Source organism: Carettochelys insculpta, chromosome 1, assembly GCF_033958435.1.
Source record: "Carettochelys insculpta isolate YL-2023 chromosome 1, ASM3395843v1, whole genome shotgun sequence".
NCBI lineage: Eukaryota > Metazoa > Chordata > Testudines > Carettochelyidae > Carettochelys > Carettochelys insculpta.
This window is the reverse complement of record NC_134137.1, coordinates 350,871,414-350,897,500: the sequence shown is the minus strand read 5'-3', so window position 1 is coordinate 350,897,500 and position 26,087 is coordinate 350,871,414. Positions and strand designations below refer to the sequence as shown.

At 45.4% G+C, this 26,087-nt stretch overlaps 1 protein-coding gene across 1 annotated transcript in view; it reads right to left on the bottom strand.

Moving 5' to 3' along the window:
* Positions 1-26,087, bottom strand: part of REDIC1 (regulator of DNA class I crossover intermediates 1) — a 48,359-nt gene that overhangs the window by 19,796 nt on the left and 2,476 nt on the right. The window contains exons 2-6 of the mRNA XM_074984138.1: positions 20,500-20,539; positions 13,546-13,684; positions 12,603-12,735; positions 10,174-10,240; positions 1,087-1,287 (exon numbers count right to left, since the gene is read on the bottom strand). Coding sequence (XP_074840239.1) covers positions 1,087-1,287; positions 10,174-10,240; positions 12,603-12,735; positions 13,546-13,684; positions 20,500-20,539 — 580 coding nt within the window. The remainder of the gene's footprint in view (positions 1-1,086; positions 1,288-10,173; positions 10,241-12,602; positions 12,736-13,545; positions 13,685-20,499; positions 20,540-26,087) is intronic.

Genomic DNA, 26,087 nt, shown 5'->3' with positions numbered 1-26,087 from the left:
CACCTGGGCAACACTGCGTGTTGAAATTTGGCGAGCTCCATCCCCTGTGTTGGATGACTCTGTGTAGTGTAGTGGGAAGTCCAAAATCTTTTTTTAACCTTTTCTAGCCTTCTCTTTCTTCAAGCCTTGCATTGTTCCTGCAATATTTTCAGGGATGATGTTTCTGGAATCAAGGGTGAGGAGACAGTGGCTGGAGGTCCAGTTGAGAAGACACAGACATCAGCTGCTTTTTGTAAAATCTTTGATAACTGAAATCTCTTGCTTTTATAACTGAATTAAGTTGGTCATCTTTGTAGATGCTTTCTTTCTAATCTTTGTTTCTTTTGGCAAATTCCTTATCAAATGGCTTCCTTAAGACAGGTCTTACCATACTGTGGTTTCAAGGGAGGAAAAGTATCTGAAGGACCAGTTGACATCGAATAGTTATCTGGGTGATCCCAGACCACTGTATGTAATGTGTGTCTTTGTGATTCCCTATTTTTCCTTCTTTCCTTCTGGAAAAATGGCTGTTTGCTTTCCATGGGAGGGGAATGGGGGCAATCCAATGTGGGAAGATGACATTACATACCCACAAGCATGAGAGGGGCATTTTTCCCCCATATTGAACCAGAGAAAATACCCAGAATGCTATGGGGCTGAGGGAACTGTAGATAGGTTCCCACAATGGACTCCTGCAACCGTCGCTGTTTGGTGATTCAGAGTGGCAGCAATAAATCAAATCCATGGGGAGGTAAGGATAGTCAACTTAGAAGTTATAAAACCTAGTGTTACAAAATTGATTTTAATAAATTCAAATTTATCTCGTAGTGTAGACGTAGCCTGAATTTCACTGCAGGTGCAGGAAATAGGAACATCAGCGCCATGTTACCAGACAGACACCAAGGACATCAGCAAGATCAAGTGCATAGAGTTTGTTTAGCTTTTACATTATTATGTATTCATGAGTAAGGAGACAAAGTTCTGCATGTTCATAAAAATTAGGCTGACTTAATTTCCTAACTAACCTCTAAATAGTGTTTGCACTAATCACTATGCCAAAAGAAAACATTTCATTTAATACAATTTCTCTAAAATGACATGTCAAACCTGTTTGCTCTGTTTCTCTTCATAGGCCAGTTCCCAAGGACTGCATGATAAGTTTGTCACAAGATTTTGTTCAGGAGATTGTTTGTAATTAGAGAACGAGGAAACTGAAGAAGACACTGGATAGGAATTACAATCTGCTTCTAGATTGTGCTGATTTTCAAGACTAGAGTCCAAGCAAGTTGATTCCATAACTTGTGATAACTTAAGTAAAGCATAATAGACATTTTATTTATCTAAAAATATTTTGGCTTCATCTTATACTTTCGGTAAAATTCTGCTTTACAAAATACCTTATACACATTCCTACTACAAGAAAAATGTAACCTTATTTGACCTATCCTGATATAAATTTTTTCACGAAAAAAAATTCTAATGCCCTGCTTCAGCAACGCACTTGAGTAACACATCTAACTTTAAACATGTGCATAAGTACTATGGTTTTGCTAAGCTGAGGTTTAAATTAACAAAATGGAAGATATTTCATTTTAGCATGGAGAACTGGCCTGTGGAGTTCCTTGTTGACCCAGGCTGGTCAGCATCTAAAAGAGATTTGGAGGCAGACTAGACCAAGTACCATGGGATCTGCAACTAACAGATCCTGATAGCCCTTACACCCAGAATAAGGAGCACATAGAGACAATGTATACTGTTTGAACTGTTGGACTGTGTCTTTGCATTGCAGTCTTGTTGCTTACCAATAGGCTGGAGAATGTGACTTCAGCCCCACTTTCTCTGCTTAGTACTTTGTAAAATCCTACTGTGGCAGACCCCTACCTGGAAGCTTCAGGAACCTACTAGAAGGATGGTATACTGGATTGTGGGCCAATGTTTTTTGTTCCCTGAGTAGGCCCAAGCCCTCATTGGCCAGCTGGGCCCTGCGCTCCCTATAAAAGGCTCCCCGTTTGGTAGGAGGGGGGAAGGTTTTTGGAAGGCGCACTGGAGGAGCGGAGCGGAGCGGAGCGGAGCAGAGCAGAGTAGAGTAGAGTGAGTGAGTGAGTGAGTGAGCGAGCGAGCGAGCGAGCGAGAAGGTACCACGGGGAAGTGGTGGATGAAGTGGCCCAGGGTGAGGTTGCTACTTTGGGGCAGGGGTAGAGGCCCTGCCAGTTGCCTCTTGTCCTCGTAGAGACCCTGGGATGGAGTCCAGGGTAGAGGGCGGGTTTGGACTCCCTCCACCCTTCCCCAGAGGGATTACTCCACTGGAGCAGGCGTGGGCCTGCAAGGGGACTGGCTTTATCCTCCCCACTCTGGACTTGCCTGTGATGAGGATGGCTCATTAAGCGGAGACTCCTGCCTTTGGAAAGGCCTGAGCAGATAAGGGGTCTCCGTGAGTCTCTGAGGCACAACAGAGAACCGCCAGGAAGCGCAGGGACCCACAGGGGCTGACAAGGGACTTTGTCACACTGGTGCTAGCGGTGGGATAGCACTGCGTGGCAGCTAATAGTAACCACACAGGGTAAACAAAGAGAAAAAGGGGAACAAAAAGAACACCAAAAAAACAAAACAAAACAAAAAACACCAAAAAAAAAAAGAGCACTTGGGTGGGTGTTAGGATATCTCAAAATGGAGGAGCTAGTGAGGGCGTTAGTTCACGCTACAGTGACTCAGCAGGAGGCCAACCGGATGCAGCAGGAAACTAACAGACTCCTAATCGACCAAGCTGCTGCAGATCAGACCCTCCTCAGAGAGGTGATTGACCAGCTTCAGGAGCTGGCGGGTTGAACCCCTGGGAGTGAGGGGCTGAGGACCCTGAGGGCTGCAGGCTGTCTCCCCAAGATGGCACCAGGAGATGATGTGGAGGCCTACCTCCTTGCACTTGAGAGAACGGCACAGCGAGAAGCCTGGCCAGAGGAGCAAGGGGCCAGTATCCTGGCTCCATTTCTTTGTGGGGTTGCCCAGAGGGCCTACTACGACTTGCCAGCAGAATACGCCAATACCTAGCCTAGGCTCAGGGAAGAGATTCTGGCGCAACTGGGGGCGACTCCAGCAGCCCGGGCCCAGAAGTACCATGCCTGGGAATATCACGAAGTAAGCCACCGAGGGCTCAGCTTTTTGAACTAGTCCATCTTGCCCAGAAATGGCTGCGCCCTGAGGCCCATACTACTGAGGACATGTTGGAAATCCTAGTGATAGACCAATTCATGAGGAAGTTACCCCCGGCCCTCCGGGAGTGTGTGGGCCAACACGACCCCACTACATACGACGAAGCAGTTGCTCTGGTAGAGCGCTGGCTAGCAGTGAAAGGGCTGGCTCGCACTCGCCTGGACACCAGGCCTACTCCTAAAGGAAGGCCACCAGCTCGAGTATTACTGGGAGCTGGACCCAAGAACCCGCTGGACCCTGGAGAGGGAAAGGAGGGGGCTAGAGGGCTGCAGGTATAAGAGACAGGAGGAAAGGAGCCGCAGCCACCTGACCCTAATGCTCAACCCCATTTTCCCCGGGGTTCTAGGCGAACCTACAGATGCTATAGGTGCGGGGAGATGGGACACATAGCCACCCAGTGCCCCAAACAAGAGGAGCCAATGCAGTGTAACCTTGGGGACTGGTCAGACCCCTGTGCCCTGCTTGATCTAGTGGGGGTAGTGGGTACTCCCCACAAGTACAACCGCCCCATACAGGTGGAAGGAAAGGAGACTTTGGCGCTAGTAGATTCAGGGAGTGCTGTTACCCTAGTTTCTAGGAACCTAGTCAGGCCTGAGCAGCTATTACCAGGGAAATGCACAGGGGTGACTTGTGTCCATGGGACAGTGAACTTTTACCCCATTGCAAGGGTGAGGATACACATTCAGGGGTCCAGCACTCAGGTGCAAACTGGAGTGGTCCCACACCTATCCTATCCGGTATTGATTGGACGGGACTTCCCAGGGTTTAGTGGCCTGCTCCCCCTTGAAGAGCAGGGATCAGGGGAGCTTCCCCATCACAGGGAGGTAGAAGCGGAACAGCGACATACCCTAGTATTCCCAGAACTGGCCCAAGAATTGTGTTCCAGCCCAGGGAGGGACCAGAAGTCAAAGAGGCAGAGGCGAGTGGCTAAGGAAATAGGTACACGTATCCTGATACAGGCTCAAAGGCTGGCCTGCGCGAATCGGTGCCCTCATGATGCCCAAGGAGAAAGTAAAGTCATTCAGGGTAGAGGAGACCCTGAATTGCCAAAGGAAAGAGCAACAGAGGCTGGGGAAGAGGCAAAGGCCAGCACCGACACCAACCCAACAGGACCAATGCCGGGGCCAGAGGGGGTTCCCTCCCTTGAACTGGCTGGCCTAGGGAGAGCGATGTTTGGGTGTGATCAAGCAAAGGACCCCTGATACACAAATATCAGAAGGGAGGTGGTGGAGATTGATGGGGTACCGGTAGAGGGCAAGGCACGTGGCCCTGGCCCCTATTTTATCATGAAAAGGGATCTGCTGTACTGCGTCACGCAGATTGAAGGGCAAGAGGTACACCAGCTCCTGGCACCCCGGAAACATCAGCGGGCCATTATGGACCTGGCCCACAGCCACCTCTTCGGGGCACACCTGGGGGTGGAGAAGACAAAGGCGCAGATTTTGCACCCATTTTACTGGCCCGGGATACATGAAGATGTCCGCCAGTTCTGTGTCTCCTGCCCAGAGTGCCAGCTCCACAGTCCTCAGCCCCATTTAAAGGCCCTCCTGCTACCTTTACCTATTATAGAGGTTCCTTTCGAACGGATTGCAATGGACCTAGTGGGTCCACTGGATAAGACTGCCAGAGGACACCAGTATATCTTGGTGATCCTTGACTATGCCACAAGATACCCTGAAGCCATGCCTCTCTGAAATATAGCCTCCAAGAACATTGCCAAAGCACTGGTGGAAATATTTGCTCAGGTCGGTATCCTGAAGGAAATCCTGACTGATCAAGGCACCCTGTTCATGTCTCAACTGATGAAGGACCTTTGTACACTGCTCCATGTACAGACTCTGAGGACCTTGGTGTATCATCCTCAGACTGATGGCCTGGTGGAAAGGTTTAATCGTACTCTGAAGGCAACAATTAAGAAGGTCGTGAGCAAAGATGGAAAGGACTGGGACCTGCTATTACCCTACCTCATGTTTGCTATCCGGGAAGTACCTCAAGCATCCACCGGGTTCTCCCCCTTTGAGTTACTGTATGGGTGCCACCCCCAAGGTATACTAGACATCGCCAAGGAGAGCTGGGAGGAAGAGCCAAGCAGGGGGAAGAACATAGTAGACTATGTGATGCAGATGAGGGACCGCATAGCTCAAGTCACCCCATATGGTGAGGAGACACATGGAAGAAGCTCAGGAGGCCCAAAGGATCTATTACAACCGCCAGGCCAGGTTACAACGATTTCAACCTGGAGACTGGGTTATAGTGTTAGTCCCCATTAATGAAAGTAAGCTGCTGGCCCAATGGCAGCGTCCGTATGAAGTCATCGAGCCAGTTGGGGAGGTAAATTATAAGATACGCCAACCTGGGAGATGGAAGCAAGAACAGATATATCATATTAACCTCCTGAAGCCCTGGCAGGAAAGAGAGGCCTGTCTAGTGGGCCAAAGGGAGGAGGAGAACCACTCTCCAGCTGAGTCTGGAGTACAGGTAAAGGTAGGACCTGAACTAACACCAGCCCAGAGAATGGAAGTCCTTGACATGATTGCCCGGAACCAAGATGTGTTTTCAGAAAAGCCTGGTCGAACGTCAGAAGCCGTTCACCACATCATTACCAATCCTGGGGCCCATGTAACAATGAGACCTTATCGGGTCCCCGCTGCCAAAAGGGAGGAAATCAAAGCAGAGGTGCACAAGATGTTGAAGATGGGCATTATTGAAGAATCCTACAGCCAGTGGTCCAGCCCCATAGTTCTGGTACCAAAACCAGATGGCACCACGCATTTTTGTAATGACTTTAGGAAACTGAACAAAATCTCCCAGTTGGATGCCTATCCCATACCATGTATCAATGAGTTGGTGGACCGCCTGGGCAATGCTCAGTACCTGACCACACTAGACTTAACCAAAGGCTACTGACAGATCCCACTGGCTGAAGACGCCAAGGAGAAGACGGCATTCTCCACACCTGAGGGACTATTTCAATACACAGTTCTCCCATTTGGTCTTCACGGGGCACCAGCCACCTTCCAATGCCTGATGGATAAACTGTTGCGGCCCCACACCAAGTACACAGCCGCCTACCTAGACGACATAGTGATACATACCCTGGACTGGGAAACCCACCTGGAATGGGTAGAGGCCGTCTTAGACACCTTTAGGTGAGCGGGCGTCACGGCAAACCCTTCTAAGTGCGCTGTGGGGTTTGCTGAGGCCAAATACCTTGGATATGTTGGGGGGAAGGGGATAGTAAAGCCACAGTTAAACAAGCTAGAGGCCGTTCAACAGTGGCCTCAACCTAAATGGAAAAAGCAGGTCCGGGCTTTCCTGGGGGTTGTGCGGTATTATCGACGGTTCATTCCCCACTTTGCTACGCGGGCGAGTCCCCTGACCCAGTAAAATGGTCAGAGGCAGCTGAGGCTGCATTCAAGGATCTCTGTACTGCTCTGTGTAATAATTCGGTGTTGATAGCCCCTGATTTCACCAAAGAATTCATCCTACAAACAGACGCATCAGACGTAGACTTAGGGAGGTCCTGCCCCAGGTGATAGAAGGAGAGGAACACCCGATTTTATACTTCACCAGGAAACTGCTCCCCAGGGAAAGAAAATATGCAGTTGTTGAAAGGGAGTGCCTTGCAGTAAAATGGGCTATGGAGGCTCTACGATATTATCTTCTTGGGCGTCAGTTTATCCTGGTCACAGACCACGCTCCACTACAGTGGATGCAGGGGAACAAGGAAAAGAATGCCAGGGTGACCCAGTGGTTCATATCTCTACAGCCTTTTCAATTTAGGGTACAGCACAGGCAGGTAAACTAAACGGGAATGCAGATGGACATTCCTGAATGCACTGCATGACGTCCCAAGTTGCCCAACCCCCTGCTGTTGAGTAGGGGGGGAGGATATGTGGCAGACCCCTACCTGGAAGCTTCAGGAACCTTCTAGAAGGATGGTATACTGGATGGTGGGCCAATGCTTTTTTGTTCCCTGACTAGGCCCAAGCCCTCATTGGTCAGCTGGGCCCTGCGCGCCCTATAAAAGGCTCCCCATTTGGTAGCGGGGGGAAGGTTTTTGGAAGGCGCACCAGAGGAGAGGAGCAGAGCAGAGCAGAGCAGAGCAGAGCAGAGCAGAGCAGAGCAGAGCTGAGTGAGTGAGTGAGTGAGTGAGTGAGTGAGCGAGCGAGAAGGTACCATGGGGAAGCGGTGGGTGAAGTGGCCCAGAGTGAGGTTGCTACTTTGGGGCAGGGGTAGAGGCCCTGCCAGTTGCCTCTTGTCCTCGTAGGGACCCTGGGCCAGAGTCCAAGGTAGAGGGTGGGTGTGGACTCCCCCCACCCTTCCCCAGAGGGATTACTCCACTGGAGCAGGCGCAGGCCTGCAAGGGGACTGGCTTTATCCTCCCCGCTCTGGACTTGCCTATGATGAGGATGGCTCACTAAGTGGAGACTCCCGCCTTTGGAAAGGCCTGGGCAGATAAGGGGTCTTTATGAGTCTCTGAGGCACAACAGAGAACCGCCAGGAAGCGCAGGGACCCACAGGGGCTGACAAGGGACTTTGTCACACCTACTTTTTCAGGCCTTGTTGGGAATGGATATATTTCACCCACTTCAATTTTTTAGATAGTTTTTCAGCCCTGTGTGCCTATTTTTGGATGCAAACAAACATGGAGATTCAAATGCTGGTGCATACTTTCCAACGCAGCCCAACACCTGTATGTGCAGCATGTTAGAAGGTCCTTGCACATACAAAGAGCAAGCACAAATCTGTACATGAAAGTGGAAGTCAGGTAGAGCCTCATATGTTAATTTTTATCCAAATGAGTTCTGGACATTCTATACCCACCTAAAAAAAATGGTCTCTTTCTCTTTCTCTCTGTCTAATCAGTATGGCTACGTCTACACTAGCCCCAAACTTCGAAATGGCCACGCAAATGGCCATTTTGAAGTTTACTAATGAAGTGCTGAAATGCATATTCAGCGCTTCATTAGCATGAGGGCGGCCTCGGCACTTCGAAATTGATGCGCCTTGCTGCCGCGCGGCTCGTCCTGACAGGGCTCCTTTTCAAAAGGACCTCACCTACTTCGAAGTCCCCTTATTCCCATGAGCTGATGGGAATAAGGGGACTTCAAAGTAGGCGGGGTCCTTTCGAAAAGGAGCCCCGTTGGGACGAGCTGCGCGGCAGCGAGGTGCATCAATTTCGAAGTGCCATGGCTGCCCGCATGCTAAAGAAGTGCTGAATATGCATTTCAGCGCTTCACTAGTAAACTTCGAAATGGCCATTTGCGTGGCCATTTCGAAGTTTGGGGCTAGTGTAGACACGGCCTATGAGGGACACAACTATAGTGGAAGACTTTTACTAAAGTAAAGTCTAGGGAAAGTAATTTATTTGCAATTTGTGATCTTGGTTAATGTTAAAATACGTTTTTGTAGCCAAACACTTAACACAGACTAAGTAATTCTCTTCTGCTCAAACATAGAATTTAATTCTACAAATAGATCTGTCTTTCCTGCTCTAATAAAGTTGGCCCACTGTATGTCTTTAGGAACAATGGATAAAATCTCCCACCAGCATAATGCACTGAAATCAGTGGATTATGCCAGTTGAGAACTTGGCTCAATTACTAGGTCCAGAGAAGTTCTCTCTCTTTATTCACAGAAGAATCTGTGTTTAGCAGCTGCATGTGAGCAGCTGATATCTTTATTCAAAGGATGTTTTTCATGAAAACTATTAGAAATGTAACATTTGCAGAGATCTTGTAGTTTAATATCTGCATTCTAAGGCCTTATACACAAATATTACCAAAGCAAAACTGAGTTTTGTTGTGACACACAGAGGACAACATGGTTTGGTTAGCCTAGACAGACAAGGGCCTAACATAATAGAGCACATGTTCTAATGGTCTCAGCTACAGAACTGATTCAATTAATGGATTATGTTGGTGCAAGATGACACAACCCAGTTTCTCAGTTGTTGACAATCTGAAGAATGGAGTTTCATGAACTGCCTGCAAATGCTGCTACATCTAAAAGCCTAAGAGTGAGCCGGCACTGCTGCTCTCGGTGGGCTCCTGGCTGCCCACCACTCACAGGAGACAGGAAACTGACCTGGCTCCCCCAGGTAACACGAAATTTGACTTACATGGGGTTGCGCAAGAACACAACCTCCGCATAAGTTGGGGGTTTACTGTATATGAAATAGTGAAAGTAAAAGTGAGGCTAAATTAGTCCAATAATACTATCCAGTAGCATCCACTAAAAGACAAAGCAATGTGTGATATAATATTTTCCCCTGTGGTCTCACATCCATATTTAAAGACTGCACAGGTCTCTTTATGTCATCTACCTTAAATTCATTATACTTTTTGAAATGCTTGTCATGGATTTTTCAGGGACAAATGCTCTTCTCAGTTTTACTTCAACATTACAACCTCATCAAGTTGAACAGGTGTAATGGAAGTGGAATTTGTCTCAGTGCTTTAGAAAACAAGATTGGAGGGCAGATTTGATTTCTATAACCCTGCTCTTTCCCTATTTATCCTCAATTGTCAAGTTTCACATTGCCTCCCATGCCTGTGCTCTGCCAGCACTCCCAACTGTTTACAATAACCTCTGCGACTAGCTACGCATGGAACACTCCTCTGAATTCATCCCCACATCCCATGCTCTGCCTGCAGGTAAAGACTCATCTCAGTCAGGTGCATATCAGGAATCAAACCAACTTTATGTTCATTTTACATAGTTAGCTTTTTGTTGATAACATTCCCTTTCCCCTAATCTCTGTGCATGTTTATCCTTGTACTGTAAACACCTTGGAATACAGACTGCTCTTCAATGTTTTGAAAACATCTAGAACACTGTGGCAGATAATTGTAATGATGCAGGATAGCATTAAAGCTTCATTTCACATCAAAATCTATGCAATTAGGCATTGATTAAAACATTTTGTAAGTCTCATTGGTTTACAAAAACTGATGTAAAGTTAGAAATGCATATTTAATATACTTGCGGTTGGTATTTCATCTTGTGTGTGAGATGCTTTCTTCTGTTCTCCAATATTTGTTGTTGAATCCTTGCAACAATGTATAAGAAAAATATATGTGACTTACAGTTCTTGGCCAAAATTGTCAACAGACTTATGATTTTAGATACCTAACTTAAAACATCGTAGAAGGGCTTTATTTTCAAAGAGTTCTAAACACCACCACAGTCCATCATAAAATCTAGCTCCTTTAAGATTTCTCAAACTGGGCACTGAAATATTGAGGATTCAAAATAATGTCTAAATATATGGGCTGCTGCTTAGATACAGCTACTGTATGCAGGGTTTTACGCAAGTAAAGGAATACATGTCACTTAGGAATAAATTCATTTTTGAAAATCTATATCCCATCCATGACTTTTTGTTTGTTTAATATACATTTTCAAACTCCCTTATATAGGTAAGGATGTTTGTGATACATATAATTGGAACTAAAACACTGGTGTGAAACTATTTTAATGCTAAAATATTGTATTTGTTTTCCTACCTATAATATACAATGTCCCTGAAAATCTTTTCAAGACAGGACTATCTGGGTCACAACATAGGCAACACAGATACCACCTCATGAGAGCAGATTCCCTGCTTCCTGTTTGGAAGAGTCCCAAACACTCACTATTCCTCCAAGCACCTTCCTCCCATAAGATCAGCTACGAGTAGGGGGAGATGACATCCGGGTCTCTATATTTCTATGTTATCCATTGTAGCCAGTGCTGTTGATTGTGTTTCCCAATGTCTGGAAGACACTTGAGCATGAAATGACCTAACAAGGTAGACCTTATACTGAATAAGGCTGAGATGATGGTGGAAGGGGACAGAAATGAGAAAATATAGTGGGAAGTGTGTCTGTCCTTCTGTGGAAGGTGCATGTCTGCCATTTCATATTTAAAGTCATAGGGACCATTAGATAATTTACTCTTATCTTCTGTATAACACTTCTCTGCACCCTCTCCGGTTTTTTTCAAAATTCCTTTTAAATGTGGACCCCAGAACTGGATGCCATATTCCAGTATCAGTCTCATCTCCGTACTTCTTACTACTCTCCTGTTTAAACATCCAAGGATTGCATTAGTGCTTTTTGGCACACCATCACCTTGGGAGCTCTGTAAGTTCTACATCCTGTTTAGTGTCACTGTTTTCCAGGATACAGCCCCCTATTAGGTAAATATGACCTATATTTATCTGGACTGTTGCTGGACTGCCAGCTGTTATTAAACAATCACATGACAATGTTTTACATCTTGCTCCAACTAGATGGTTACAACAATTTCATCTGCATGCAGACCTTACTACTCTAATCCCTGCCTTTGTCAAGTCAACATGACTTGTGTGGAGAAAATAAATAACGAATTGTTATTTACTCTTTCTCACAACACAAGAACAAGGGGGTTCACCAAATGAAATTAATAGGCAGCAGATTTAAAACAAACAATAGGAAATATTTTTTTCACTCAACGGACAGTTGACCTGTGGAACTCCTTGCCGGAGAATGTTGCAAAGACCATGACTATAGTATAGTGTAAAAAAGAACTAGATAAATTCATGGGGGATAGGTCCATCAATGGCTATTAGCCAGGAGTAGCAAGAATGGTGTCCCTAGCCTGTTCGCAAGAGGCTGGAACTGGACGACAGGGAATTGATCACTTGAGGATTACCTGTTCTGTTCATTCCCTCTGGGGCACCTGGCATTGGCCACTGTCAGAAGACAGGATACTGGGTTTGATGGACCTATGGTCTGACCCAATATTCTACTCTTATGTTCTTATGTTTTTAACATTAAACTACTGCAGTGTGCTTCACATACTGCCAAAGAAACTGCTACAGAATCCAGCAGCCCCCTTTCTACAGAGTCTAACTTGCTGAGACCAGGTGGCACAAGTGCCCTAGAGTCTGCAAAGGCTATTGACAGTTTGCAGGTAGAATTTTAAGTGTTGGTTTTGATTAAAATGGTTTGGCACCTACTGCTTACTTCAGAGACTGCTTCTTTTCGAGAGCTATACCCTTTCATCACCAGTCAGCAGAGGTGTTCCATCTCAGTTTTAAAAAAAAAGAAAGGGAGCTATTGACAGCATCTTCTTTGTCAACAATGAGGCTCTTCAGCACATTCAGTCTATTTAGTCAGGCTTTTGACAAGGGAGTAGCGTGAGAGGGACTGGTAGGGTGGATTGAGTATCTATGCAGCTGGGGTTTCTTATTTGGGCTTGTAGAAGTTGCTGGTTTTACTGTTCTGACTCTATTCTTCAATTTTTGCAAATGTCCTTGCCTTCCTGGATTGACAGTTTAAAATACATATCTTTTATCAGTCGAAAGAAAGAAAGAAATGACAGCATAGAGCTCTTAGCTTTTCTGAACTTCATTAATGTTTGATTAATGTCCATAATTATTCAAGTACCTGTTCTGGATGTCCTCTAGGCCGCTTTTAGATGACGTACATTGTGGTGATGTAGGAAGTTCTATATTGTGTCTCCTAGTTGGAGTTTTTAACCCTCTATTCATATCCACATGGATTGGTTTTCTCACTCTGTCTGTGACGTAAGCGTTCAGAGTGTTAGTATCTGTGTCACAGAGAGATCTGAGAGTTCTGAATTTTAATAAGAATACAGAACCCATTCTTCATTCTACCCAATCAATACAAAATACACCCATTTTGCTTTATTTGCCATTATTGCTACCTGAACTCATTAGTAAGTCTATTTTACAGTCCATTATATAATACAATTTTTTTAATCCATCAGGTTTTGGGCACTGCAAGTCTCTGTTATACTTAGTTTCTGAGGGCTAAGGTAGTCTCACAGCCCATGGAAAATCTTGAAAGGCAAGGCCTCTAGAGTATAATTCATTCAATGCAATGCAGGACTACAATTAAGGTTCCAAGGTGTAGAGATGTTTTTGAGGAGATCAGTGTAGGAAGACTCTGAAAGCAGTGGATTTGAGGAAGGATTTGAAGGACTTGACATGGGAGTAGTGATAGGCTATTCCAGAGTGTTGGGTGTTCAGTAAAAGGAGCCAGGAAGGTGGAAGCAGTTTATGAATGGAATGTTTAAGTAAGAAGGTCACAGGGAACAAAAAAGGGATGTATGAGGAAACAAGTTCAGCTGCTTAGCCAGGTGGAGAGTGGTGCATTGCCCTGCAGGTGAAATTATTGGTTTTCTCTTTTGTCTTCTGACTGTTTTGCATGGTTGCTTTCACTTCCAGTTAGATTTTAATTGAAAACAAATGGAATTGTTGGAACTATAAGTTATAATCTTACAAGGAAGTACAGAAGAATTGAGGCAATAGCAGTTATCTATTACAATAAATGCATCTTCCAGCTATAAAGTGTGTATTAGACTCACCAGCAGTATCTTTTCTGGTAGATATCTGGTTAACAACATACAGGTTGAGGAGATCTAAACTGACTGCTGAAGTTTTGGGGGGTGATGATACTCCTAGCAGCTTCATCTTTGATCTAAGCTTTTTCTTTTCAAAGAATTCCTATAATTTTCAAAAGACAGAAAAGTAGCTACTTGATATAAACTACAGAGCACCATAGCAGCACAGATGGTGCATATTCATAATTTATCTGTACAATTAACTTAAATATCAACAAAATCACATGGGTGGATTGCTACATGCACAAATCTGGGATTTAAATTCACTTTCATTTTGTTTAAAAAAGATTATTTTTGTACAAATCTGAATTTCTTTTTAAAGCTATATAAGTGATGGTGCTTCTGCTGGACAAATTTACTCCTTGAATGCTCATTGTTCCAATCTTCACCTATAAACAGTTAAAAACCTTTGTACGAAATTAAAAAAATTGTTAAGATTCCTTTGAGGAAAAACAACTTCTATTTTTCACATTTATAAACTAGCAAGCACATCAACAAGGATTATATACATATCGCCACCCACAAATATGAAAAGAGCTTCTTGTTCTCTTAGACAGTCTTTCGTAGCACAGAATATACTGTCCTATGACAAAATGAAAAAAGAAAATCCCATAGCACCATCCTGTGGCAAAAGTCTAAACAATTCAGTTTTACCCTTCAATTCCATTCAGAGCAATGCGGGGGACAAGCTTTGTGCAGGAGAACAGATTATTAATAATAACCCTGAGCTCATCAGTATCAAATGCAGCAAATAATACTGAACAATGGAAACTTGTTCATTTTAGCCACTATAAGGATATCAAAGACTCCAGGTTGTGCCAAGTTACAAGATGGTGTACTGTTTTTCATGGGAATATAATTTTGGATTGGAGTAGAACTGCCTTCATGTGATACTTGACAGATTTCAGATATGACTTTTTAGTAACTGTTTCCCAGGATAAATACAATATTTAAGGTGTGACAAGGCTGGGTGGGGGTGAGGACAAGAGGGAAAAGCAGGGCTGGCAAACAAGCAGAGTGTGAGCAGCTGGGGAGGAAGCCGCTCCAGGGCCAATTGGGGCCAGCTGGTCCAACTTAAGCCTGCTTTTAAAAGAACCATTTGCCTAGTTGATAGAGATAGAGAGGAGGGGAAGGGAGGGAAGAGAGGCAAAAGGGGCATTTCTAGAAGCACCAGAGGAGTAGAGGCAAGGAGTGCTCAGCTGCAAGGGCTAAGGCCCTGAGATTTGGTGTAAGGCGAAGCAGACTGATCACACAGGAGGAGCCAAACCAGGTGGGAGAATGTACTGCTGCTGCTGCCACCGCCACTAGCTGGCAGAGGTACAGTGGGGGAGGAATCACCTGGGGAAGTGGCCCAGGGAAGAGCTGTAGTGTTCATAATCGGGGGAGCCCTTTCCCACCACTAGCAGCCACACAGGGTCCCTGGGCTAGAACCTGGAATGAGTGGATGGGGCCTGGGTTCCCCCCAGACCACCATCTCCCTCCCTCTGTCTCAAGAAGGGCAATGGTATCCTGGCAGTGGGACAGTGGACTAAACAGAGGCCAGGAGCAAGGTGAGCCCTGCCACACAGTTTATTATGATATTGATCTTTACAAAACATACATATGCATCAGATAAAACTACTTTCAATTAAGAAGACAGGTGGTCAAATTCAACCCTGATATAAATGAACACAATTCCTACTGTTCACCTCTTTCAAGCCTTTCATTTCCCTCAGAGTTCTTAACACTGCTTATCTCATAACTTTCCTTGTCTACCACTTTTATCCCCTTCTTCACGCTTTTTGTTTTCAATCTTTTCCCCTTCACAACACAAGAACTGTGTGAATGTCTCCACCCTCAAAAATCCCACTTTCAGCACATATCCAGACACAGCCCCACAGAGTGCATTTTCATCACCTCTACATTTAGTAAATGCACTGTTTAAAGTTACTGTCTAAACAGCTCCTGGAGTGTCTCTGGATACCTTTTGCCCCCTTTATCACACTGGAGCTTAGGCTTAGGCGTAGGTCCGCCTGTGCATCTGGGCACATTGGGCAACACGCGCCCTCCAGAGATTTCGGTCTGATGCCACTGTTTCCGCTTCTTCCCACGTTATACCAATGTTCTTAAAGTCTTCTTTAACTGTGCTTTGCCACGTTTTCAGTGGTCTTCCCCTCTTTCTCTTTTCTTTAGCTGGTGTCCATCGCATTGCTACCTTTGGATGAAGATGATCTGAAAGACACAAGATGTGTCCAGCAAGATGCAATCTAGGCTCTGCCACAACACCTTGCAGTCTCCGCAGACCACATCTTCGTAGAATCTCTTCGTTAGTAATGCGATCAATGTAGGTAACACCAAGGATCTTGCGCAGCCATCGTTGGTGGAACACATTCAGCTTATGTGATATTCTTGCAGTGTTTTTCCATGTTTCACTGTTGGAGATTGCAGTGGACATGACAACAGTGCTATAGAGTCGAAGCTTTGTAGCAAGGCCAATTGTTGACACAGCCCAAATTGGGCATAGTCTTGGAACACTGCCGAGGGTTTCCCGATCCTGCAGTTGACATCTGCCTTGACATCCCCATCATTGGACAGAGTGCTGCCAAGATAGGTGAACTGCTGAACATCTTCTAAGGACTGACTTTCGACCACTATCGGTGTGTTCGCCTGAGCTTTTCCGATCTGCATCACCTTTGTTTCATTACTGTTTATCCTCAACCCAACTTTACCTGCTTCTTTTTCTAAACTTGTTGTCATGTCCTGCAAGCATTTGCCCGTTTCTGCAAGCAGCGCGATATCGTCGGCGAAGTCCAGATCTGTGAGCCGGCACTGGTTTTCCCAAGAGGTACCAAAATTCATCCTGGACATTGCTTTCCTCATAATGAAGTCCAAAGCCAAAAGGAACAAGAATGGTGATAGAACACACCCTTGCCGCACACCAGAGTCAATATTGAAGAAATTGGTTGTACTACTATTGGTCCTCACACAGCAACTGGCGTTTAGGTAAAGATTTTGGAAGGTGTTGATGTAGCGTTGCGGGATACCATAACTATGTTCCACAATGACTCTATGTACGCTGTCAAATGCCTTTTTGAAATCAATAAAGTTTATTGAGAGCGGCCGTTGAAATTCAATACTCTGTTCAATGATGCTGCGCAACGTGAAAATTTGCTCGCTGCATGAGTGTCTGCGCCGAAATCCAGCCTGCTCCTCCTGTAGTGTATTATCCACTGCAGCCAGAAGCCTCCTGAGCAGGACAATACAAAACACTTTGCCCAGGACTGATAGGAGCGTAATGCCTCTCCAATTACTACAATTGGTGACGTTCCCCTTTCTTGGTCACTTAACAATCACTCCCTTCCTCCAATCACTTGGGACACACTCTGCTCGCCAGCATGCGTTCAACAACCCTGTTAGTTCTTGCACGACACTGTTGCCCCCATACCTTAGTAATTTGGCCATGATTTGGTCAAGACCGGCGGCCTTGTTATTCTTCAGCGATCTAATGGCTTTATCAGTTTCTTCAAATTTGATCACGCCTTGGTCTACTTCTAGTTCGTCAGAAGGGTTGGAATTACTAAAATCGTAGGTTGTGGCTGGAGCTGGCTGGCTTAATATCTCTTTGAAGTGCTCTATCCAGTGTGCATCTTGCTCTTCTTTACTAAGTAAGATCTTCCCGTTCTTATCCTTGATAGGAGCATTGGAACTGCATCTTGCACCCGTTCATTCTCAGACAATACGATACAGCGTCTTGGTGTCACATTTCTTAGCTGCTTCTTCTGCTTCAGCACCCTTCTGTTCCAACCATTCTTTTTTTGTCAGCCCGACAGCTTTTCTTAACTTGACAATCCAGCAACTGGTACTTTGCAATAGCCTCTGCTATCTTGTTTGGTGATTTTGCCTGGTCTCTATGCTGTTTCGCAATTTTATGCTTATCTATCAGTTTCCAGGTTCTGTCTTGTATCCAGCGTTCTGTTTGCGTGCCTCTTCTTTGGCCAGCCAGCTCTTCCACACTCTTAGTCACTGCTTGTTTGAACTGCGTCCACTGGTCTTTGAGTTCAGTTTCACGATGCATTTGTTGGAACTGATTCTTGAGTTCGAGCTTGTACTGTTCAGCCATGGCCTGATCTTTCAGCTTTTCAACTGCGAAGGACTGGAGTGGTTGCCTTTCTCTTTTTCTTTTTAAGCGAAGGCGAAGCGATGCCACCAGAAGATGATGGTCCGATCCAATATTGGCTCCACAATACACTCTTGCATCTAACAGCACTGATCACCAGCATTTGCTGATACAGAGATAGTCAATTTCGGTGTTAGTGATGCCATCAGGAAGTCGCCATGTTTTCTTATGAATATTTTTGTGTGAGAAATAGGTGTTTCCAATACACAAGTTATTCATACTACAGAACAGCAGTAGGCACTCTCCATTATCGCTCGTTTGTGTTGCTGATCCATATGGGCCAATCACGTGTTCCCATCCTTGTCTTTTGCTATCTATTCGTGCATTCATATTGCCCATAAGTAGCCTCATGTCATGATTGGGGACACCATTGATAGTGTCTTGCAGAAGGTCGTAAAATGAGACTTTTTCGGTTTCGTCGGCATCCTCAGTTGGTGCGTATACTTGAATCACAGTAGTCTTTGCATGCCTCGACTGGAACCTTGCTGTGATAATACGCTCGCTCATGGGCTTCCATCCAATTAATGCCTGCGTTGCATCCTTGCTGAGTACCAGACCTACACCGTGCACATGTTGGTCACCATTTACAGAGCATAAAAAGGTCTTTCCATCACTGAGTATCCTGTCACTTCCTAACCACCTCATCTCGCTAACGCCTAGAACGTCCATTCGGTAGCTGTCAAATTCACGAGTAACTGCGCTAGCTTTCCACACTGGTATAATGTTCGTATGTTCCAGGTTCCGACTTTCATCGTGGTTTTGGCACTTAGGATTGAGCTCTGCATCAGGCGCTGAATTTCCTTTTGGCTTTCATTTAGCGCCATCATAGAGAAAGAGCTGATACCTTCGCACTGAATTAGGTTTTGTTTATTTTGTTTGGTTGCACTTGTTGTTTCTGTTGTAACTCCGCCATTGCCAGTCCTAAGCCCGGATGAAAAAGGAGGAAGGTTGGACATTGGGCTAGCAACCCGATCCCGTAAAACCTATCAATCAATCACACTGGAGCACACAACGTAATTGTGAGACTATTAATTCGCCCAATTAGCCTTTAATGACCAGCTGCCCACATCACTTACATATCAAAGGGATTGGGAAACTGTGAGTGGGTAACAAATGGACTGCAGAAAGTCACCCTACTGTGAGAATCTGCTTCTGGGACTGGATACATCCTACAAGATTACTAACAGACACATTAACACATTTGAACTGGGATGGGAATTTTCTGGGTCATTATCTGACGAAGTGAGTCTGTGCTCATGAAAGCTCATGCTCAAAACTTTTCTGTTAGTCTATAAGGTGCCACAGGACCCTTTGTTGCTGTTACTGGGTCATTATAGAGGCTCGTTTGCATGCTTGGCTTAATCTAATTCTTCACTCCGCGCCCCCCCGCTCCACCTTCTGCCCCTCTACTCTCTGATTTGATCACCTTGATAATTTTTTTTCTGATTTGTCCACCTTGATTACTACTTTTGGTTCTCTGTGCCTTAAATATTAAGTCTGTTCTGGCATGGCCATGGTCTGAAGAAGTGGGTCTGTCCCACAAAAGCTCACCTAATATATTATTTTGTTAGTCTTTAAAGTGCTACTTGACTGCTTTTTTTGTTTTGATCCTACAAGATTGCTTTTCTGCCTCCTCAGTGGCTTGGTGAAAGGTAGTACTTGGAGTCTAGTCTCTGTGGTCTTTTCTGTTTCTAGGGTAGGTACAGGCCCCTGGCCTGAGCTTCCCAGATCAGCTATATTGCTCCCAGCTCTTGCGAAGGAGGATATCTAATCTTATTACCGATACACCCACCTTCTCTCTCTCACTTTCTTGTCTATTGTTTGATGTTTCCTTTGCTTATATCAAGGCAGCATTTTAGCCTCTCAGTGTACTTTGGAAATGAGAAAAAAGTACTTAAACATTCTTCTGCTTACCTCCAGAAAGAGTGCCATCTATATGTAATTGGCTGTTAGCAGAAATGACCAAGTACAGTATTTGGTGACTGTGAATCTGCAAGCCATCCCTTAGTGTATCTGCATAAACAGCATATATTTGTACAGGTTGCAACTCTCAAATGCAATACTCTCTCATCCAGCAACATCCCTTGTCCAGCAGGGCCACAAATGTTGTCAGATGAGAGATTAGCAGTCAGGTGCAGGAGCAGCAGAGCCCCTGCTTTCCCCATGGCTACAGGGAGGGAGGTTTCTGTGGGTCCAGGATCCAAAGCTCTGCTTGCCCCGCAGCAGCAGGAGCTGGGAGGCTGCAGTAGGGATGGGACCAGAGCTCCCACATGCCCCACAATGCTGAGACATGGAGCCCCCCACACCTGCCCTGCTGCAGCAGCGGCTGGGAGGCTGCTATAGGGCTGGAAGCATGTGGCATGGGTGGGGTAGTGCAGGAGCTAGCTGGAGCCCTGTAGCAGCCCCTGGGAGCAAGGGGTCTCCACCTTCCCTTGTCTGGTAAATTCTCCTGTTTGGAACCTGTCAGGTCCTGAGCATGCTGGATAAGGGAGACGCAACCTGTAATGGATAAGAAATCACTAAACTTTGTACTAGACTTGTATATAGAAATATGCACACAAATAATTTATCAGAACTTCAGCAGGAGGCTTTCCCAGATAAAATAACTTTATCCTGAAAAGTTAATCTGAAGAGATGCCCATTAGTCCAATCCCAAAGTGCTGTACCTCCCTTCAACTATTTTGAAAAATTATCTGTGCATGAAATCAATGGTAAACATTTTAATTGTGTAAAATAGATTACAAATAACTACAATAACTTGCCTTTTGCTTCTTCCTTTCTTGTTTAAGTATGATTCTGCTCCTGAAAGGTGGCAAATAGTTAATTAGTTCTTCAAAGCAGATTATAATTTTCAGAATGTAATATGAAGTTGAGTTATGAGAAGGTAGGACTGTAATTCCTAGTAATGCTGTTGGGAGCTAATATGTAAACCTTCACATCTGAACATGAAACAATCAGGTCAGTCCTCAGATGGTGTGAGCCAGCATAGCTCTAGTAATTTGAGCTACATCTATTACACAAGCTGGGTATGTGGCCCACTGTCTCTAAATCAGGACTACTAACTACATTCCACATCATAAAGTCCAAACCTTTAAGTGGCTAACCAGTTATATAATTTATTTATTTTTAAATCCTTAGAATAATAAAAGAAATTTTTGACAACATATTTAATACCGCAGTTTTTCAACAGCACATTTTCTGCTTTCATGCCATGCTCAACTGAAGTACAGATGCTTTAATAACAAGGGGGGAAAAAAGGTAATGTATATAACTCAAGTACTGCACCATTCTAGGCTTCCAAGATTATAACCCACATTTTGAATTGAATCTTTGAATAAAGATGGTAGTCATTGCAAACCTTTTGGAGCACAGCATTCTGCATTACTCAGACGGCAAGTGACTACATTCAGTGCTATCTGCAGATTCTAGGTGAACTTAGCCTTGTGCAGAGCACATACATTTATTTACAATTTCCTTGTGAGTTTTAAAAATATTGGGGGTTTTGACCTTTAAAGTTTTCTAATGGTTTGTCCACATCCACTTGTGATACTGTGGTGGGGTGTTCACCCTCACACCGGGCAGACTTGGTTGTCAAATGAATTGACATGATAGACTTCACAGGGGATGAGCGAGAGGTTGAAAGGCCCAGCTGGACAGGGTAGGAAGAGATTGTATAAAGCCAGGAATCTACCACCAGAAGGTAGCTGTAGAAGACAAAGCCTGTAGTTACCCACTAGGAGAACAGGAGTGAGTTCAAGGGCTAAAGAGCCAAGTAGTTGCCCTTGGAGAAAGGAGTTTGGATTAGGAAACCTAAAGAGGATGGAAAGACAGAAAATAGGGCAAAGAACTAGGAAGGAGTCTGGAGAAATAACAAGATCTGGTAGCAAGCAGACTATAACTGCTGGACATAGAGACCCTGAACTTGAACCCAGAGTACTGAGTGGGCCCAGGTTCCCCTTGCAGTTCGTGGGGGGAAAAGGACACTAGACCTAGCCCTAGATTGAGAGTGGATGAAGGCATCTGATCAAGTGAACTTGGATGGCCTAGGAGGACTGAAGAGTTACTTTTTGTTTGTGAGTTAGTGCACCAGACAGGTATGTGGAGACCCAAAGAGGGAGCAGGTCCCTAGCAAGAGTGAAAAGACAGAGCAGCCCTGGATTGGAACTAAACCCCAGAGTAGTCAGGAGGAGGTGCTGCCCTAGTGGTGAGTGAATCTGTGATGGGGGGCCTTTTGTCTTTTGTTTCAACATGGCAGCTGACACAACTAGAGAACTTGAGCAACCAATCCCTTTCTGGTATGAATGGAGACAGATTTAGCTAGAAGAGCATCTTGGCAAAGAAATGACTTCCCCCTCTAGTTCACTGTGGTCTTGTTTTTGTACTGTGATCTGAAATTAACTCATTTTTATCAACATTAGTGATGAAAATTAATTTTTTGTCAGGATTTCAGTGGTAATTCTGGAAGAGGAATCCAGGGGAGGGATGCTTTCAGGATCACCAGGGCATGACTGAGGTGTCTCAGTATACTGGACTGGGAAATGCTTATGAGACTAGTAATGTGAAGGATGGAGATAGTATTTGCAGAAAACTAGGTGGGGATTGAATATCTACATGAAACTGTACATTTTAATATTTGTGTGGTGTACAGAGCATTGGATAAGCCCTTTCTAAATATATGTCACAGTTGCAGTGTGTGTGTGGGAGGTGGGGGGCAGGGGCAACCAAAGGCAAATTTTCTGTCACCCAAGGTGTAAGTCCCAGAATTATCACTGGAATCCTGACACACATGGTTAATAAAAGTATCCAGTAGCATGATAATACACAAGGGATACACATCCTCCTAGATGTTCCCTGATACAATCAGGATAGCGTTGCCAAGCATTTAGGCTAAGTTAATGTCAAGCTGAAACTTCCCCCACATATGTAACTCTCAGCTTTATTCTTACAGAATGATTGCCTTATGCATTTGGAATTACTTTAATTTGCTTCTGCACTCTGGGGATGTGGGTTGGGGTGAGCGCAAACTCTGGGGCAGCCTCCAGCCTGCTGCTGTCTCCCACGCCTGCAGATTCTCCAGGAGTCTTTGCTTGGGGTGGTGGTTGCCCCATCCTGCAGGCTGCTGGGGTGGAGGAGCACTCTGTGGGCTGGCCCTGGTTTCCAGTTTCCCTCACGCCAGCCTTGCACTGGTCTGGGGGTTGCTTTGATCGTTGCCTACAGTAGCCCCCTCCACCATGCAGCCTGCTTGGTGGGGTGTTCCAGAGGCTAGCCAGGCTCCAGGGGGCTGCTTCCCACCTCCAGTGCCCCCTCATGGCCTCCAGGCTGTCTGGCAGGGTAACCTGGCTCGGAGGGCTACCTCTCCTCCCCGCTGCAGCATTTAGGCTGTTGAAGCAGGGGTGAGGATCTGGGGGCTGCCTACCAGCTTCCAATGGCCCCCATTTGGCCTGCATAGTGTGTGGGTGTGGTGGGGGGAGCTCTTCAAGCTACCTCCAGCTGGCTCCCTGTCCCCTTTAGGATGTCTGAAGAGAGGTCACACTCCAGAGGCTGCCCCCTCCAACAGCCCCTCCACCCCACAGCTGGCAGGCTGTCTAGGTACAGCCAAGTTCTGAAGGCTCCCCTGGCCTCCAGCACCCTGTTCTGTGACCTGCTGGCTCTCTGGGGGCTGGCTCATCACAGTCTGAAGGCTGTTGGGTGGGGGGGATATAGACTCCAGGAGCTACCCTCTCTCCAGCTGTTCTCCAATGTCCTGCAGGTTGTCTGGGGAGGTCGAGGCTCCAGGGGCTGCTCTTCAGCATCCCCTCCTGTGGCCTGTAGGCTGTCTGTGTGGGGTGAGGTTCTGGGGTCTGCCTCTGGTCTCCAGCATCCCCGCCCATGGCCTGTAGGCTATCTGGGGGCCGGGGCAGGCTCTGTGTTTGGGGCAGGGAGTTACTTACCCAGTCTTTGTGACAGACAAGATGGCAGAGCTCCAACCCTGGTGGCCTCTCTTGATGTTGCCACTGCCCCTATGACCACTCTTAGTATTGCATCCTTCCTATCTGTATCCCTTCCTTTCACCTCCCTCCTCCTTCTGCCCCCTCCCTTTCCATGTTCTTGGAAATCCTGGGATTTCAGGCATTTCCCACTTTCCAGGCACACCAACCTCTGACCTTGGTTTAAGTTAGAGTCTGAGCACATTGCATATCATATTTTCTGGTTGTAGCTTTTATGGTTTGAGATGTTCTTGAACAAATATGGCGGGGAGGGGAGAGTAATTAAAATAAATAAATGCAGGGCTGTAATCTGGAAGGCCAAAGCACAATCAGAGTCTCAGCTAACAAAGGATGTGAAAGGCAACAGGAAGAGTTTCTACAGATATGTTTGGGAAAAGCATGGGACCTTTTGGCTAGTCTAGATGGTGGGCATTATTTCAGGATACAGTGGTATCCTGAAATAGCTGCCCATGTCTATGCAACATGCCTGGTGTCTCAAAACAGTATTTGAGATAACAGGTGTGCTATTCCGGCATACATGTACACCTCATTGCCTTGAAACAGGGCTTTACACAGCACCAGATGCTGAAATAACTTATTTCAAGTAGATTTCAAAATAGGTTATGGTATTTGCATAGAGCAAATTGCAAAGCTTAGTTCAAGCTTATTGCACCAGCTAAACATAGCCTTACTGAAAAGAGGAGGCAATCTAGTGACAGATGATGTGGAACAGGCTGAAGTATTCAATGCAGGGTTTTCATAGACTAAGTCAGCTCCCAGACTGCTGCACTGGGCAGGACAGAATGGGGAGGAGGTAAGGGCATTTAGAAAAGCTGCATGTGCTCCCGTACATGGGCCTAGATTCAATGTTTCTGAGGGAGCTGACTGATGTGATTGCAGAGCCATTGGCCATTATCTTTGAAAATTCATGTTGAGTGGGGATAGTCCCAGATGTTTGGAAAAGACAAATATGGTACCCATCATTTAGAAAGGGAATGAGGAGAATCTGGGGAACTAAGACTGTCCAATCTCACCTCAGCCTGTGGAAAAATCATGGAGCAGGACCAGAACTTCAGGGAATCCATTTTGAAACACTTGGGGTAGAGGGAAGTGATCAGGAACAGTCAACATGGATTCACCAAGGGCAAGTCACACCTGACTAGCCTAACTGCCTTCTATGATGAGATTGTAGATATGGGGCAAGTGGTGGATGTGAACACCTTAACTTTAGCAGAGCTTTTTATACTGTCTTATTCTTGCCAGTAAATTAAAAGTATGGATTAAATGAATGGACTATAAATTGGACAGAAAGCTTGCTAGATTGTCATGCTGTATGGATAGTGATCAACAGCTCAATGTCTAGGTGGCTGCTGGTATCAAATAAAGTGCCCCAGAGACCAATCTGGGGTTCAGTTTCATTCCAGATCTTCATTAATGAACAGGATGATAGATTGCACCATCACCCAGTTTGTGGATGACACTAAATTGGGGCAGGAAGTGGTGGATATGCTGGGGGCAGGTAGGGACAGGGCCCATACAAATTGGAGGATTGGGCTACAAGAAATCTGATATTCAACAAGTGCAGAGTCCTACACTTAAGATGGACTGAATCCCTGTACTGCTACAGGCTGGGGACTGACTGGCTCTGTGGCAGTTCTGCAAAAGAGGACCTTGGGATTACAGTATATGGGAAGAAGCTGGATAGGAGACAACAGTGTGCACTTGTCAAAGTGGCTAAAGGCATATTGGACCACATTTCCATTGTGTCCACAGTTGGGCCTCCCACTACAGAAAATATGTCAATAAATTGGAGAGTGTGGCTAAGGGCAACCAAAGTTATTAGGAAGCTGGGGTGTGTGACTTATGAGGGAACTGGACTTATTTAGCCTGCAGAAGAGAAGAATGCAGTGCAAGGGGAGGCATGTTTGATAGCAAGCCTTCAACTGCCTGAAATGGGGTTCCAAAGAGGATAGAGCTAAACTATATTCTTTGTGGTGGTAGGTGAAAGAACAAGGAACAATGCTCTTAAGTTGCAGTGGTGGGAGGTGTAGGTTGGATATTGTGAGAACTTTCCTTAGGATGGTGGTGGTGTACTGCAATGGGTCACCTAAAGAGGTGGTTGAATTTTGATCCTTAGAGGCCTGTTTTGACTAATCCTTGGCTGTGATGATTTAGTTATGGTTGGTCCTGCTTTGAACTGGAGGTTGGACCAGATGACCTCTTGAGGTCTCTTCAGATCCTAAACTTCTATTATCCTATGGTGAAGATATTGAATTTGATCATAAATAGGGTAGCAGAAATTAATAAAAGGTTATAGTACATTCATGCTACCAAGGTTGTGGAATACAAAGTTTGAAACTTTGTTTCTGAATTGCAAAACCATG